This window comes from Phyllobates terribilis, unplaced genomic scaffold, assembly GCF_046119375.1.
Source record: "Phyllobates terribilis strain yellow unplaced genomic scaffold, ASM4611937v1 Scaffold_2__4_contigs__length_985480577, whole genome shotgun sequence".
In the NCBI taxonomy this organism is placed as follows: Eukaryota; Metazoa; Chordata; class Amphibia; order Anura; family Dendrobatidae; genus Phyllobates; species Phyllobates terribilis.
This window is the reverse complement of record NW_027362762.1, coordinates 967,249,367-967,266,346: the sequence shown is the minus strand read 5'-3', so window position 1 is coordinate 967,266,346 and position 16,980 is coordinate 967,249,367. Positions and strand designations below refer to the sequence as shown.

The 16,980-nt window shown below is 47.9% G+C and overlaps 1 protein-coding gene across 1 annotated transcript in view; it reads right to left on the bottom strand.

Moving 5' to 3' along the window:
• Positions 1–5,400: 5,400 nt before the first annotated feature.
• LOC141248466 (cilia- and flagella-associated protein 44-like) overlaps positions 5,401–16,980 on the bottom strand; it is a 205,439-nt gene continuing 193,859 nt past the window's right edge. The window contains exon 13 of the mRNA XM_073669363.1: positions 5,401–8,686. Coding sequence (XP_073525464.1) covers positions 8,498–8,686 — 189 coding nt within the window. The 3' untranslated portion in view covers positions 5,401–8,497. The remainder of the gene's footprint in view (positions 8,687–16,980) is intronic.

Genomic DNA, 16,980 nt, shown 5'->3' with positions numbered 1-16,980 from the left:
AGTTATATTCTTGTACATAGGAGCAGTATTATAGTAGTTATATTCTTGTACATAGGAGCAGTATTATAGTAGTTGTATTCTTGTACATAGGAGCAGTATTATAGTAGTTATATTCTTGTACATAGGGGCAGTAATATAGTAGTTATATTCTTGTACATAGGAGCAGTATTATAGTAGTTATATTCTTGTACATAGGAGCAGTATTATAGTAGTTGTATTCTTGTACATAGGAGCAGTATTATAGTAGTTATATTCTTGTACATAGGGGCAGTAATATAGTAGTTATATTCTTGTACATAGGGGGCAGTATTATAGTAGCTATATTCTTGTACATAGGGGCAGTATTATAGTAGTTATATTCTTGTACATTGGAGCAGTATTATAGTAGTTATATTCTTGCACATAGGGGGCAGTATTATAGTAGTTATATTCTTGTACATAGGGGGCAGTATTACAGTAGTTATATTCTTGTACATAGGGGCAGTATTATAGTAGTTATATTCTTGTATATAGGGGGCAGTATTATAGTAGTTATATTCTTGTACATAGGGGGCAGTATTACAGTAGTTATATTCTTGTACATAGGGGCAGTATTATAGTAGTTATATTCTTGTACACAGGAGCAGTATTATAGTAGTTATATTCTTGTACATAGGAGCAGTATTATAGTAGTTATATTCTTGTACATAGGGGCAGTATTATAGTAGTTATATTCTTGTACATAGGGGGCAGTATTATAGTAGTTATATTCTTGTACATAGGAGCAGTATTATAGTAGTTATATTCTTGTACATAGGGGCAGTATTATAGTAGTTATATTCTTGTACATAGGGGGCAGTATTATAGTAGTTATATTCTTGTACATAGGGGCAGTATTATAGTAGTTATATTCTTGTATATAGGGGGCAGTATTATAGTAATCATATATATATTATTCTTCCCTGTGTGGCATGATGGCGGTGATATGTAGTGTGGTATATAGCATTGTGATACAGAGGATTCGGTATCCTGGATATTGATGTTAATCGCACTCGCTTGTTGGATCGCGGCCTCCGTCTCATTATATTGATAGACTGAGCGCGGGGACATTATACGGTGTAAGTGACGTGATTGTGTGGAAACATTTTTGTTGGCTGCGGACGGTCCCTGAAGGGTCCTGGGGGGGCTCCACTTCAGGCCGTGTTTGTTCAGAGTATATTGAATCCAGCTTAGAGATGGAGTTAAGCAAACAGCTCTCCTGTAAAAGGATCAGTAATGTCCTCGAGGTCTCAGGATGGAGCCCCCTCCTCACTCACTCCAAGTGCTGGAGGGGAGAGGGGGGCTCTGCCTGCAACAAAGGGGAACCACATGGGGCTTATTGTTGCTCCAAATACTCAACTTAACCCCTTCTACAGCCGGGGCAGGAGCTGCACGTATGGACATATGGAAACTATTCACATCAGTTATTACTGCTGACCCTGCGGGCTGCAGATCATTGCTCTGATGGAACTATATCCCCCCAGATATTATATTCTGCAGACTATTACACCACTGACCTATGCGCGTTGCAGATCATTACTCTGATGGCTGTATATCCCCCCCAGATATTATATTCTGCAGACTATTACACCACTGACCTCTGCGTGCTGCAGATCATTGCTCTGTTCACTCTGCTCCCCAGATATTATATATTCTTCAGACTATTACACCACTGATCTCTGCATGCTGCAGATCATTGCTCTGATGGCTCTATATCCCCCCAGATATTATATTCTGCAGACTATTACACCACTGATCTCTGCATGCTGCAGATCATTGCATTGATGGCTCTATATCCATCTGCAGACTATTACACCACTGACCTCTGCATGCTGCAGATCATTGCTCTGATGCCCCTATATCCCCTAGATATTATATACTCTGCAGACTATTACACCGCTGACCTTCAAGAGCTGCAGATAATTTCTATGAAGTTTTCCAGATAGTATATAGTCCGCAGACTATTACAACACTGACCTGAGTGCCATAGATCATTGCTCTAACTGCACAACCTCCCCCCAGATATTATATTCTGCAGACTATTACACCACTTACCTCTGAGAGCTGCAGATCATTGCTCTGTTCACTCTGCCCCCCAGATATTATATATTCTGCAGACTATTACAACACTGAGCTGAGTGCCGTAGATCATTGCTCTAACTACACAACCTCCCCCCAGATATTATATTCTGCACCACTGACCTCCAGGAGCTGCAGATTATTGCTCTGTTCACTCTGCCCCCCCCCCCCCCCCCGATACTGTGTATTCTGCAGACTATTACACCACTGACGTCCCAGAGCTGCAGATCATTACTCTGTTCCCTTTGACAGATGCATAGTGATTAATCCTGCAGATTATTACTTATTTCTTCTGCAGATGATTGCCCTGATTGTGTTGCGCCGGCCCCCTCTTCTTCCCCGGATTACACTTTCCATGTTTCCTCTATTAGGCAGTTACATAATGTGACCATAACCTGGTCAGAGCACTTGGCCACCGCGCCGCAGAAACCTCAACCACAGCGCAAATTACCCACTCGCCTCATGTCCCACCGTGGAGGCCGCCGGCTACAGAACGGCTCTGTTCTCCACAGCGGAGCCTCAGGGGGCAGAGTCTGCACCTGCCACTCTGCAAATGCAGACATGTCCCCCGAATCTTAAGAGAAGTAGACCCCCAACGTTCCCAGAAAGGGAGATCTCCCCGGCTGGGTGTATAAAGAGCGCAGACACCATGCAAAAAAAAAAGAGAGGAAACCTCATAAGCTTCCAGTTCATGGTCCTCATCTGCTGGCTGCCAGTGAATGGGAGCAAATTATTCTCACAGCTGAGGGTTTGCTACAGTTATGGCAAACAATCTGGACTGACACATTGTAACAAACCGTCAGAACAGTACAGATCGGATCGCAGCGTTTGCCGCGGTCTAACCGCTTAAATGTATGATGAGATCACGGAGGACTGATGAGATCGCGGAGGACTGATGAGATCGCGGAGGACTGATGAGATCGCGGAGCACTGATGAGATCGCGGAGCACTGATGAGATCACGGAGGACTGATGAGATCGCGGAGCACTGATGAGATCGCGGAGCACTGATGAGATCACGGAGGACTGATGAGATCGCGGAGGACTGATGAGATCGCGGAGGACTGATGAGATCGCGGAGCACTGATGAGATCACGGAGGACTGATGAGATCACGGAGGACTGATGAGATCGCGGAGGACTGATGAGATCGCGGAGGACTGATGAAATCGCGGAGCACTGATGAAATCGCGGAGCACTGATGAGATCGCGGAGCACTGATGAGATCGCGGAGGACTGATGAGATCGCGGAGCACTGATGAGATCACGGAGGACTGATGAGATCGCGGAGCACTGATGAGATCGCGGAGGACTGATGAGATCACGGAGGACTGATGAGATCGCGGAGCACTGATGAGATCGCGGAGGACTGATGAGATCGCGGAGCACTGATGAGATCGCGGAGGACTGATGAGATCGCGGAGGACTGATGAGATCGCGGAGCACTGATGAGATCGCGGAGGACTGATGAGATCGCGGAGGACTGATGAGATCGCGGAGCACTGATGAGATCGCGGAGGACTGATGAGATCGCGAAGGACTGATGAGATCGCGGAGGACTGATGAGATCGCGGAGCACTGATGAGATCGCGGAGGACTGATGAGATCGCGGAGGACTGATGAGATCGCGGAGCACTGATGAGATCGCGGAGGACTGATGAGATCGCGGAGCACTGATGAGATCGCGGAGGACTGATGAGATCGCGGAGGACTGATGAGATCGCGGAGGACTGATGAGATCGCGGAGCACTGATGAGATCGCGGAGGACTGATGAGATCGCGGAGCACTGATGAGATCGCGGAGCACTGATGAGATCGCGGAGCACTGATGAGATCGCGGAGGACTGATGAGATCGCGGAGCACTGATGAGATCGCGGAGCACTGATGAGATCGCGGAGGACTGATGAGATCGCGGAGCACTGATGAGATCGCGGAGGACTGATGACATCACGGAGCACTGATGAGATTGCGGAGCACTGATGAGATCGCGGAGGACTGATGAGATCGCGAAGGACTGATGAGATCGTGGAGGACTGATGAGATCGCAAAGGACTGATGAGATCGCGGAGCACTGATGAGATCGCGGAGGACTGATGACATCGCGGAGCACTGATGAGATCGCGGAGGACTGATGACATCGCGGAGCACTGATGAGATCGCGGAGCACTGATGAGATCGCGAAGGACTGATGAGATCGCGGAGGACTGATGACATCACGGAGCACTGATGACATCACGGAGCACTGATGAGATCGCGGAGGACTGATGAAATCGCGGAGCACTGATGAGATCGCGGAGGACTGATGAGATCGCGGAGCACTGATGAGATCGCGGAGCACTGATGAGATCGCGGAGGACTGATGAGATCGCGGAGCACTGATGAGATCGCGGAGCACTGATGAGATCGCGAAGGACTGATGAGATCGCGGAGCACTGATGAGATCGCGGAGCACTGATGAGATCGCGGAGGACTGATGAGATCGCGGAGGACTGATGAGATCGCGGAGCACTGATGAGATCGCGGAGCACTGATGAGATCGCGGAGCACTGATGAGATCGCGGAGGACTGATGACATCGCGGAGCACTGATGAGATCCCGGAGGACTGATGAGATCGCGGAGGACTGATGAGATCGCGGAGCACTGATGAGATCGCGGAGCACTGATGAGATCGCGGAGGACTGATGACATCGCGGAGCACTGATGAGATCGCGGAGGACTGATGACATCGCGGAGCACTGATGAGATCCCGGAGGACTGATGAGATCGCGGAGGACTGATGAGATCGCGGAGCACTGATGAGATCGCGGAGCACTGATGAGATCGCGGAGGACTGATGAGATCGCGGAGCACTGATGAGATCGCGGAGGACTGATGACATCGCGGAGCACTGATGAGATCGCGGAGGACTGATGAGATCGCGAAGGACTGATGAGATCGCGGAGCACTGATGAGATCGCGGAGCACTGATGAGATCGCGGAGGACTGATGAGATCGCGGAGGACTGATGAGATCGCGGAGGACTGATGAGATCGCGGAGGACTGATGCGTTGCCTTGATAGCCAGCCCTTCGTAGCCGTCATCTTGGTGCTCCTGTGAAGCTCAGCCACAGACTTCATAGGAGACCTTGAATTTTATTAGATCCTACAATATTGAAGCATTATGGTAAATAGAAAAAATGATCAAATGATCGAAGATTCAAGACCCTTGAGGGACCTGAAAAAATAAAGTAACAATATAAGAAAATATAAAAGCTTGAATCACTCGACGTTCAACAATTCAAAACTAAAATAAAAGAAGAATAAAATAAAGATATTAGTTATCACCGCCGCGTCCATTAAAGTCTAATCTATGGAAACATAACGTTAATCAACCGGTAGGGTAAGATCAGAAAAAAGAAAGAAGAACCCCCCGAGTCTCCTCCAGACCTGATCCGAAACAAAATGGTATCGATAAAAATGTCAGAAAAAAAAGTCACAGATCTCGGAAATTGGTGACAGAAAACAAATTATTATTTTTTTTACAGAGTTCTGGGATTTTGCTACTTAAATGTAAAAAACTCTGTATGAGTTTATAATCGCCGTCATCGTACTCTAGAACTGTGTCGCCGTAAAAACAAAACCCCAAAAACAAATGGCGGAATCGCGCTTTCTCGTTATCACTTTGTCCCACTTGGAATTTCCTTACCCCGGTTTTCAGTATATTATTGGTAAAATGAACGGAGGAACAAAATCACAGCACAAAACAAATCCTGCAAGAAGGGAGGAAAACAACAAAAACACGTGAAAAACGTGAAAAATCACCCAGTCAGGAAGAAAATAGTGAAATATAAGTATTTGCCCCCCCACAACCTGAGATATACAGCCCAGCGTGGGGGGCGAGAAGTCCACCATACTGTATGGAGCACTATATGGGGCCCATTATACTGTATGGAGGACTATGTGGGGCCATTATACTGTATGGAGGACTATGTGGGGCCATTATACTGTATGGAGGACTATGTGGGGCCATTATACTGTATGGGGGACTATGTGGGGCCCATTATACTGTATGGAGGACTATGTGGGGCCATACTGTATGGAGCACTATATGGGGCCCATTATACTGTATGGAGGACTATGTGGGGCCATTATACTGTATGGAGGACTATGTGGGGCCATTATACTGTATGGAGGACTATGTGGGGCCATTATACTGTATGGGGGACTATGTGGGGCCCATTATACTGTATGGAGGACTATGTGGGGCCCATTATACTGTATGGAGGACTATGTGGGACCATTATACTGTATGGAGCACTATGTGGGGCCATTATACTGTATGGAGGACTATGTGGGGCCATTATACTGTATGGAGGACTATGTGGGGCCATTATACTGTATGGAGGACTATGTGGGCCCATTATACTGTATGGAGGGCTATGTGGGGACATTATACTGTATGGAGGACTATGTGGGGTCATTATACTGTATGGAGGACTATGTGGGGCCATTATACTGTATAGAGGACTATATGGGCCCATTATACTGTATGGAGGACTATGTGGGCCCCATTATACTGTATGGAGGGCTATGTGGGGACATTATACTGTATGGAGGACTATGTGGGGCCATTATACTGTATGGAGGACTATGTGGGGCCATTATACTGTATGGAGGACTATGTGGGGCCATTATACTGTATAGTGGACTATATGGGCCCATTATACTGTATGGAGGACTATGTGGGGCCATTATACTGTATGGAGGACTATGTGGGCCCATTATACTGTATGGAGGGCTATGTGGGGCCATTATACTGTATGGAGGACTATGTGGGGTCATTATACTGTATGGAGGACTATGTGGGCCCCATTATTCTGTATGGAGGACTATGTGGGCCCATTATACTGTATGGAGGACTATGTGGGGCCCATTATACTGTATGGAGGACTATGTGGGGCCCATTATTCTGTATGGACGACTATGTGGAGCCCATTATACTGTATGTAGGACTATGTGGGGCCATTATACTGTATGGAGGACTATGTGGGGCCATTATACTGTATGGAGGACTATGTGGGGCCATTATACTATATGGAGGACTATGTGGTGCCCATTATACTGTATGGAGGACTATGTGGGCCCATTATACTGTATGGAATACTATGTGGGGCCCATTATACTGTATGGAGGACTATGTGGGCCCATTATACTGTATGGAATACTATGTGGGGCCGATTATACTGTATGGAGGACTATGTGGTGCCCATTATACTGTATGGAGGACTATGTGGGGCCATTATTCTGTATGGAGGACTATGTGGGTCCATTATACTGTATGGAGCACTATGTGGGCCCATTATACTGTATGGAGGACTATGTGGGGTCATTATACTGTATAGAGGACTATGTGGGGTCCATTATACTGTATGGAGGACTATGTGGGCCCATTATACTGTATGGAGGACTATGTGGGGCCATTATACTGTATGGAGGACTATGTGGGGTCCATTATACTGTATGGAGGACTATGTGGGCCCATTATACTGTATGGAGGACTATGTGGGGCCATTATACTGTATGGAGGACTATGTGGGGCCATTATACTGTATGGAGGACTATGTGGAGGTTACAGTTGGGGAATCATACTGTGGGAATTGAGGGAGGGGGTACAGTAGGGTCATCGTGTGTGTGGAGGAATTCGCTGTGAGGGTATTATACTGGGTTTGGGGAGCACTTTTGTTTGCATCATACTTTATTATTCAAGTAATTTTTATCCTTTGTTATTACATATTTATATTAGGCCATTGGGCCATGTGTGTTTTACTGCTCTTACATAACATATTATATTATTCCAATATTTCATTCTAAGATCTGTTAATTAAGATGTACTTTGTTTGTGGGACAAACCTTTTAAATTTGTTTCCATGTGAAAAAGTTCATCGTTATATTTGATGATAAGGAAAAACTTCATCATTTTTTTTTAATAAATATCAAAGTCGGCGGCAACTTTCTCCAAGCTTTTAACTTTGTCCCTCTGTGTCTCCACATATAGTTGCTGCCTTCCCTGCACAGCAGCATGTGGTTGGAGCGCCATCTAGTGTCTAGAGGTGATTTCAAGTAAACAGCGATATCAAAACAGATCTTACAGAAAATTTCACAGAGCTTTCATTTAACCCCCTTTCTGCCATGATGCACGACAGTGAAAGGGTTAAACTTTTTATCAAATCAAATCACAGGGTTAAACTCTTGCAATCGCGACTCGTGAGTGACGCTGGGGAGTTTCCCCCCCCCGATACTTATTAGGGGAACACATTGGACACGACCTGAGTTTTCGTGGTAGACTCAAACTTTAAGACTTGAGGTTCAGAACTGCAAAGCATAAGAAGAAGGTGCTGACGGGGGGGGGGGGGGGACGCCGATCAGGCCAGGGTGCCGGTGCTGTGGGCGGCGGGTGCATGCGCCGGGGGCAGGATGTTTCCTCCTTTCTTGCCGAGCAGTAAGATCTCCTCCTTCAGACCCTCGATCTCTTCGGCTTGCATCTCCACCAGCTGCAGGAGCTTCTGCCTTTCCTGGACATCGGCTTTTCGTGGCCCTTGGAATTCTTCACCCTGCGCAGAGACAGCAGATCTTAGAAGATCACACCCGGCCCTGCAGCATCCATCACCCACCGCCTGTCTGCTAAAATAGGAATAATTGCATCAGTTTTGCGGGGATCCTTCACATATTTCTGGAGAAGTGGACTCTACACCGAAGACTTGGTCACAACAGGTCATTATAAAGGGGTAAAGCCATTGTTTCTTCTCTAGAAGCCACGTCCATCCTAACAAAAGACAGGGGCCTAGAGAATGAAGAGACTGCACACAGTGCCTGCAAAGAAGAAGAAGACTACACACAATGCCTGCGCAGAAGAATAAGACTGCACACAGAGCCTGCACAAAAGAATAAGACTGCAAACAGCGCCTGCACAGGAGAATAAGACTGCACACAATACCTGCACAAGAGAATAAGACTGCACACAGTGCCTGCACAGGAGAATAAGACTGCACACAGTAACTGCACAGGAGAATAAGACTGCACACAGTAACTGCACAAGAGAATATGACAGCACACAGTGCCTGCACAGGAGAATAAGACTGCACACAGTGCCTGCACAGGACAATAAGACTGCACACAGTGCCTGCACAGGACAATAAGACTGCACACAGTGCCTGCACAGGACAATAAGACTGCACACAGTGCCTGCGCAGAAGAAGACTGCACACAGTGCCTGCACAGAAGAAGAAGACTGCACACAGCGCCTGCAAAGAAGAAGAAGACTACACACAATGCCTGCGCAGAAGAATAAGACTGCGCACAGAGCCTGCACAAAAGAATAAGACTGCAAACAGCGCCTGCACAGGAGAATAAGACTGCACACAATACCTGCACAAGAGAATAAGACTGCACACAGAGCCTGCACAAAAGAATAAGACTGCAAACAGCGCCTGCACAGGAGAATAAGACTGCACACAATACCTGCACAAGAGAATAAGACTGCACACAGAGCCTGCACAAAAGAATAAGACTGCAAAAAGCGCCTGCACAGGAGAATAAGACTGCACACAATACCTGCACAAGAGAATAAGACTGCACACAGTGCCTGCGCAGAAGAAGACTGCACACAGTGCCTGCACAGAAGAAGAAGACTGCACACAGTGCCTGCAAAGAATAAGAAGACTGCACACAGTGCCTGCACAGAAGAATAAGACTGCACACAGTAACTGCACAAGAGAATAAGACTGCACACAGTGCCTGCACAGGAGAATAAGACTGCACACAGTGCCTGCACAGAAGAAGAAGACTGCACACGGTGCCTGCAAAGAATAAGAAGACTGAACACAGTGCCTGCACAGGAGAATAAGACTGCACACAGTCCCTGCACAGGAGAATAAGACTGCACACAGCGCCTGCACAGGACAATAAGACAGCACACAGTGCCTGCACAGGAGAATAAGACTGCACACAGTAACTGCACAAGAGAATAAGACTGCACACAGTGCCTGCACAGGAGAATAAGACAGCACACAGTGCCTGCACAGGAGAAAAAGACTGCACACAATGCCTGCATAGGAGAATAAGACAGCTCACAGTGCCTACACAGGAGAATAAGACTGCACACAGTGCCTGCACAGGAGAATAAGACAGCACACAGTGCCTGCACAGGAGAACAAGACTGCACACAGTGCCTGCACAGGGGAATAAGACTGCACACAGTGCCTCCACAGGGGAATAAGACAGCACACAGTAACTGCACAGGAGAATAAGACTGCAAACAGTAACTGCACAAGAGAATAAGACTGCACATGCCGCCTGCACAAGAGAATAAGACTGCACACAGTGCCTGCACAGGAGAATAAGACTGCACACAGTGCCTGCACAGGAGAATAAGACTGCACACAGTAACTGCACAAGAGAATAAGACTGCACACAGTGCCTGCACAAGAGAATAAGACTGCACACAGTGCCTGCACAAGAGAATAAGACTGCACACAGTGCCTGCACAGGAGAATAAGACTGCACACAGTAACTGCACAGGAGAATAAGACTGCACACAGTGCCTGCACAGGAGAATAAGACTGCACACAGTAACTGCACAAGAGAATAAGACTGCACACAGTGCCTGCACAAGAGAATAAGACTGCACACAGTGCCTGCACAGGAGAATAAGACTGCACACAGTGCCTGCACAGGAGAATAAGACTGCACACAGTGCCTGCACAGGAGAATAAGACTGCACATGCTGCCAACACAAGAGAATAAGACTGCACACAGTGCCTGCACAGGAGAATAAGACTGCTCACAGTGCCTGCACAGGAGAATAAGCCTGCACACAGTAACTGCACAAGAGAATAAGACTGTACACAGGAACTGCACAAGAGAATAAGACTGCACACAGTGCCTGCACAGAAGAAAAAGACTGCAAACAGTGCCTGCACAGAAGAAAAAGACTGCACACAGCGCCTGCACAGAAGAATGAGACTTCACACAGTCCCTGCACAGGAGAATAAGACTGCACACAGTGCCTGCAGAGGAGAATAAGACAGCACACAATGCCTGTGCAGAAGAAGAAGACTGCACACAATGCCTGCGCAGAAGAATAAGACTGCACACAGTGCCTGCGCAGGAGAATAAGACAGCACACAGTGCCTGCACAGGAGAATAAGACTGCACACAGGAACTGCACAAGAGAATAAGACTGCACACAGTGCCTGCACAGGAGAATAAGACAGCACACAGTGCCTGCACAGGAGAATAAGACTGCACACAGTGCCTGCACAGGAGAATAAGACTGCACACAGTGCCTGCACAGGAGAATAAGACTGCACACAGTCCCTGCACAAGAGAATAAGACTGCACACAGTGCCTGCGCAAGAGAATAAGACTGCACACAGTGCCTGCACAGGAGAATAAGCCTGCACACAGTGCCTGCACAGGAGAATAAGACTGCAAACAGTGCCTGCACAGGAGAATAAACCTGCACACAGTGCCTGCACAGGAGAATAAGACTGCACAAAGTGCCTACACAGGAGAATAAGACTGCACACAGTGCATGCACAGGAGAATAAGACTGCACACAGTGCCTGCACAGGAGAATAAGACTGCACACAGTGCCTGCACAGGAGAATAAGACTGCACACAGTGCCTGCACAGGAGAATAAGACTGCACACAGTAACTGCACAGGAGAATAAGACTGCACACAGTAACTGCACAAGAGAATATGACAGAACACAGTGCCTGCACAGGAGAATAAGACTGCACACAGTGCCTGCACAGGAGAATAAGACTGCACACAGTGCCTGCACAGGAGAATAAGACTGCACACAGTAACTGCACAGGAGAATAAGACTGCACACAGTAACTGCACAAGAGAATATGACAGCACACAGTGCCTGCACAGGAGAATAAGACTGCACACAGTGCCTGCACAGGAGAATAAGACTGCACACAGTAACTGCACAGGAGAATAAGACTGCACACAGTGCCTGCACAGGAGAATAAGACTGCACACAGTGCCTGCACAGGAGAATAAGACTGCACACAGTGCCTGCACAGGAGAATAAGACTGCACACAATGCCGGCACAGGAGAATAAGACTGCACACAGTGCCTGCACAGGAGAATAAGACTGCACACAGTAACTGCATAGGAGAATAAGACTGCACATGCTGCCAACACAAGAGAATAAGACTGCACACAGTGCCTGCACAGGAGAATAAGACTGCTCACAGTGCCTGCACAGGAGAATAAGCCTGCACACAGTAACTGCACAAGAGAATAAGACTGTACACAGGAACTGCACAAGAGAATAAGACTGCACACAGTGCCTGCACAGAAGAAAAAGACTGCAAACAGTGCCTGCACAGAAGAAAAAGACTGCACACAGCGCCTGCACAGAAGAATGAGACTTCACACAGTCCCTGCACAGGAGAATAAGACTGCACACAATGCCTGTGCAGAAGAAGAAGACTGCACACAATGCCTGCGCAGAAGAATAAGACTGCACACAGTGCCTGCGCAGGAGAATAAGACAGCACACAGTGCCTGCACAGGAGAATAAGACTGCACACAGGAACTGCACAAGAGAATAAGACTGCACACAGTGCCTGCACAGGAGAATAAGACTGCACACAGTCCCTGCACAAGAGAATAAGACTGCACACAGTGCCTGCGCAAGAGAATAAGACTGCACACAATGCCTGCACAGGAGAATAAGCCTGCACACAGTGCCTGCACAGGAGAATAAGACTGCACACAGTGCCTGCACAGGAGAATAAGACTGCACAAAGTGCCTACACAGGAGAATAAGATTGCACACAGTGCATGCACAGGAGAATAAGACTGCACACAGTGCCTGCACAGGAGAATAAGCCTGCACACAGTGCCTGCACAGGAGAATAAGACTGCACACAGTGCCTGCACAGGAGAATAAGACTGCACACAGTGCCTGCACAGGAGAATAAGACTGCACAAAGTAACTGCACAGGAGAATAAGACTGCACACAGTGCCTGCACAAGAGAATATGACAGCACACAGTGCCTGCAGAGGAGAATAAGACTGCACACAGTGCCTGCACAGGAGAATAAGACTGCACACAGTGCCTGCACAGGAGAATAAGACTGCACACAGTGCCTGCACAGGAGAATAAGACTGCACACAGTAACTGCACAGGAGAATAAGACTGCACACAGTGCCTGCACAGGAGAATAAGACTGCACACAGTGCCTGCACAGGAGAATAAGACTGCACACAGTAACTGCACAAGAGAATATGACAGCACACAATGCCTGCACAGGAGAATAAGACTGCACACAGTGCCTGCACAGGAGAATAAGACTGCACACAGTAACTGCACAGGAGAATAAGACTGCACACAGTGCCTGCACAGGAGAATAAGACTGCACACAGTGCCTGCACAGGAGAATAAGACTGCACACAATGCCGGCACAGGAGAATAAGACTGCACACAGTGCCTGCACAGGAGAATAAGACTGCACACAGTAACTGCATAGGAGAATAAGACTGCACACAGTGCCTGCACAGGAGAATAAGACTGCACACAGTAACTGCACAGGAGAATAAGACTGCACACAGTGCCTGCACAGGAGAATAAGACTGCACACAGTAACTGCACAGGAGAATAAGACTGCACACAGTGCCTGCACAGGAGAATAAAACTGCACACAGTGCCTGCACAGGAGAATAAGACTGCACACAGTGCCTGCACAGGAGAATAAGACTGCACACAGTGCCTGCACAGGAGAATAAGACTGCACACAGTAACTGCACAGGAGAATAAGACTGCACACAGTAACTGCACAAGAGAATATGACAGCACACAGTGCCTGTACAGGAGAATAAGACTGCACACAGTGCCTGCACAGGAGAATAAGACTGCACACAGTGCCTGCACAGGAGAATAAGACTGCACACAGTAACTGCACAGGAGAATAAGACTGCACACAGTAACTGCACAGGAGAATATGACAGCACACAGTAACTGCACAAGAGAATATGACAGCACACAGTGCCTGCACAGGAGAATAAGACTGCACACAGTGCCTGCACAGGAGAATAAGATTGCACACAGTAACTGCACAGGAGAATAAGACTGCACACAGTGCCTGCACAGGAGAATATAACTGCACACAGTGCCTGCACAGGAGAATAAGACTGCACACAGTGCCTGCACAGGAGAATAAGACTGCACACAGTGCCTGCACAGGAGAATAAGACTGCACACAGTGCCTGCACAGGAGAATAAGACTGCACACAGTAACTGCACAGGAGAATAAGACTGCACACAGTGCCTGCACAGGAGAATAAGACTGCACACAGTGCCTGCACAGGAGAATAAGACTGCACACAGTAACTGCACAGGAGAATAAGACTGCACACAGTGCCTGCACAGGAGAATAAGACTGCACACAGTAACTGCACAGGAGAATAAAACTGCACACAGTGCCTGCACAGGAGAATAAGACTGCACACAGTGCCTGCACAGGAGAATAAGACTGCACACAGTGCCTGCACAGGAGAATAAGACTGCACACAGTAACTGCACAGGAGAATAAGACTGCACACAGTGCCTGCACAGGAGAATAAGACTGCACACAGTGCCTGCACAGGAGAATAAGACTGCACACAGTGCCTGCACAGGAGAATAAGACTGCACACAGTAACTGCACAGGAGAATAAGACTGCACACAGTGCCTGCACAGGAGAATAAAACTGCACACAGTGCCTGCACAGGAGAATAAGACTGCACACAGTGCCTGCACAGGAGAATAAGACTGCACACAGTGCCTGCACAGGAGAATAAGACTGCACACAATGCCGGCACAGGAGAATAAGACTGCACACAGTGCCTGCACAGGAGAATAAGACTGCACACAGTAACTGTACAGGAGAATAAGACTGCACACAGTGCCTGCACAGGAGAATAAGACTGCACACAGTGCCTGCGCAAGAGAATAAGACTGCTCACAGTGCCTGCACAGGAGAATAAGACTGCAAACAGTAACTGCACAGGAGAATAAGACTGCACACAGTGCCTGCACAGGAGAATAAGACTGCACACAATGCCGGCACAGGAGAATAAGACTGCACACAGTGCCTGCACAGGAGAATAAGACTGCACACAGTAACTGCACAGGAGAATAAGACTGCACACAGTAACTGCACAGGAGAATAAGACTGCACACAGTGCCTGCACAGGAGAATAAGACTGCACACAGTGCCTGCACAGGAGAATAAGACTGCACACAGTGCCTGCGCAAGAGAATAAGACTGCACACAGTGCCTGCACAGGAGAATAAGACTGCACACAGTAACTGCACAGGAGAATAAGACTGCACACAGTGCCTGCACAGGAGAATAAGACTGCACACAGTGCCTGCACAGGAGAATAAAACTGCACACAGTGCCTGCACAGGAGAATAAGACTGCACACAGTGCCTGCACAGGAGAATAAGACTGCACACAGTGCCTGCACAGGAGAATAAGACTGCACACAGTGCCTGTACAGGAGAATAAGACTGCACACAGTGCCTGCACAGGAGAATAAGACTGCACACAATGCAGGCACAGGAGAATAAGACTGCACACAGTAACTGCACAAGAGAATAAGACTGCACACAGTAACTGCACAAGAGAATATGACAGCACACAGTGCCTGCACAGGAGAATAAGACTGCACACAGTGCCTGCACAGGAGAATAAGACTGCACACAGTGCCTGTACAGGAGAATAAGACTGCACACAGTGCCTGCACAGGAGAATAAGACTGCACACAATGCAGGCACAGGAGAATAAGACTGCACACAGTAACTGCACAGGAGAATAAGACTGCACACAGTGCCTGCACAGGAGAATAAGACTGCACACAGTGCCTGCACAGGAGAATAAGACTGCACACAGTGCCTGCACAGGAGAATAAGACTGCACACAGTCCCTGCACAGGAGAATAAGACTGCACACAGTGCCTGCACAGGAGAATAAAACTGCACACAGTGCCTGCACAGGAGAATAAGACTGCACACAGTGCCTGCACAGGAGAATAAGACTGCACACAGTGCCTGCAAAGGAGAATAAAACTGCACACAGTGCCTGCACAGGAGAATAAGACTGCACTCAGTGCCTGCACAGGAGAATAAGACTGCACACAGTGCCTACACAGGAGAATAAGACTGCACACAGTGCCTGTACAGGAGAATAAGACTGCACACAGTGCCTGCACAGGAGAATAAGACTGCACACAGTGCCTGTACAGGAGAATAAGACTGCACACAGTGCCTGCACAGGAGAATAAGACTGCACACAATGCAGGCACAGGAGAATAAGACTGCACACAGTAACTGCACAGGAGAATAAGACTGCACACAGTGCCTGCACAGGAGAATAAGACTGCACACAGTGCCTGCACAGGAGAATAAGACTGCACACAGTGCCTGCACAGGAGAATAAAACTGCACACAGTGCCTGCACAGGAGAATAAGACTGCACACAGTGCCTGCACAGGAGAATAAGACTGCACACAGTGCCTGCAAAGGAGAATAAAACTGCACACAGTGCCTGCACAGGAGAATAAGACTGCACACAGTGCCTGCACAGGAGAATAAGACTGCACACAGTGCCTACACAGGAGAATAAGACTGCACACAGTGCCTGCACAGGAGAATAAGACTGCACACAGTGCCTGCACAGGAGAATAAGACTGCACACAGTGCCTGCACAGGAGAATAAGACTGCACACAGTGCCTGCACAGGAGAATAAGACTGCACACAGTGCCTGCACAGGAGAATAAGACAGCACACAGTAACTGCACAGGAGAATAAGACTGCACACAGTAACTGCACAAGAGA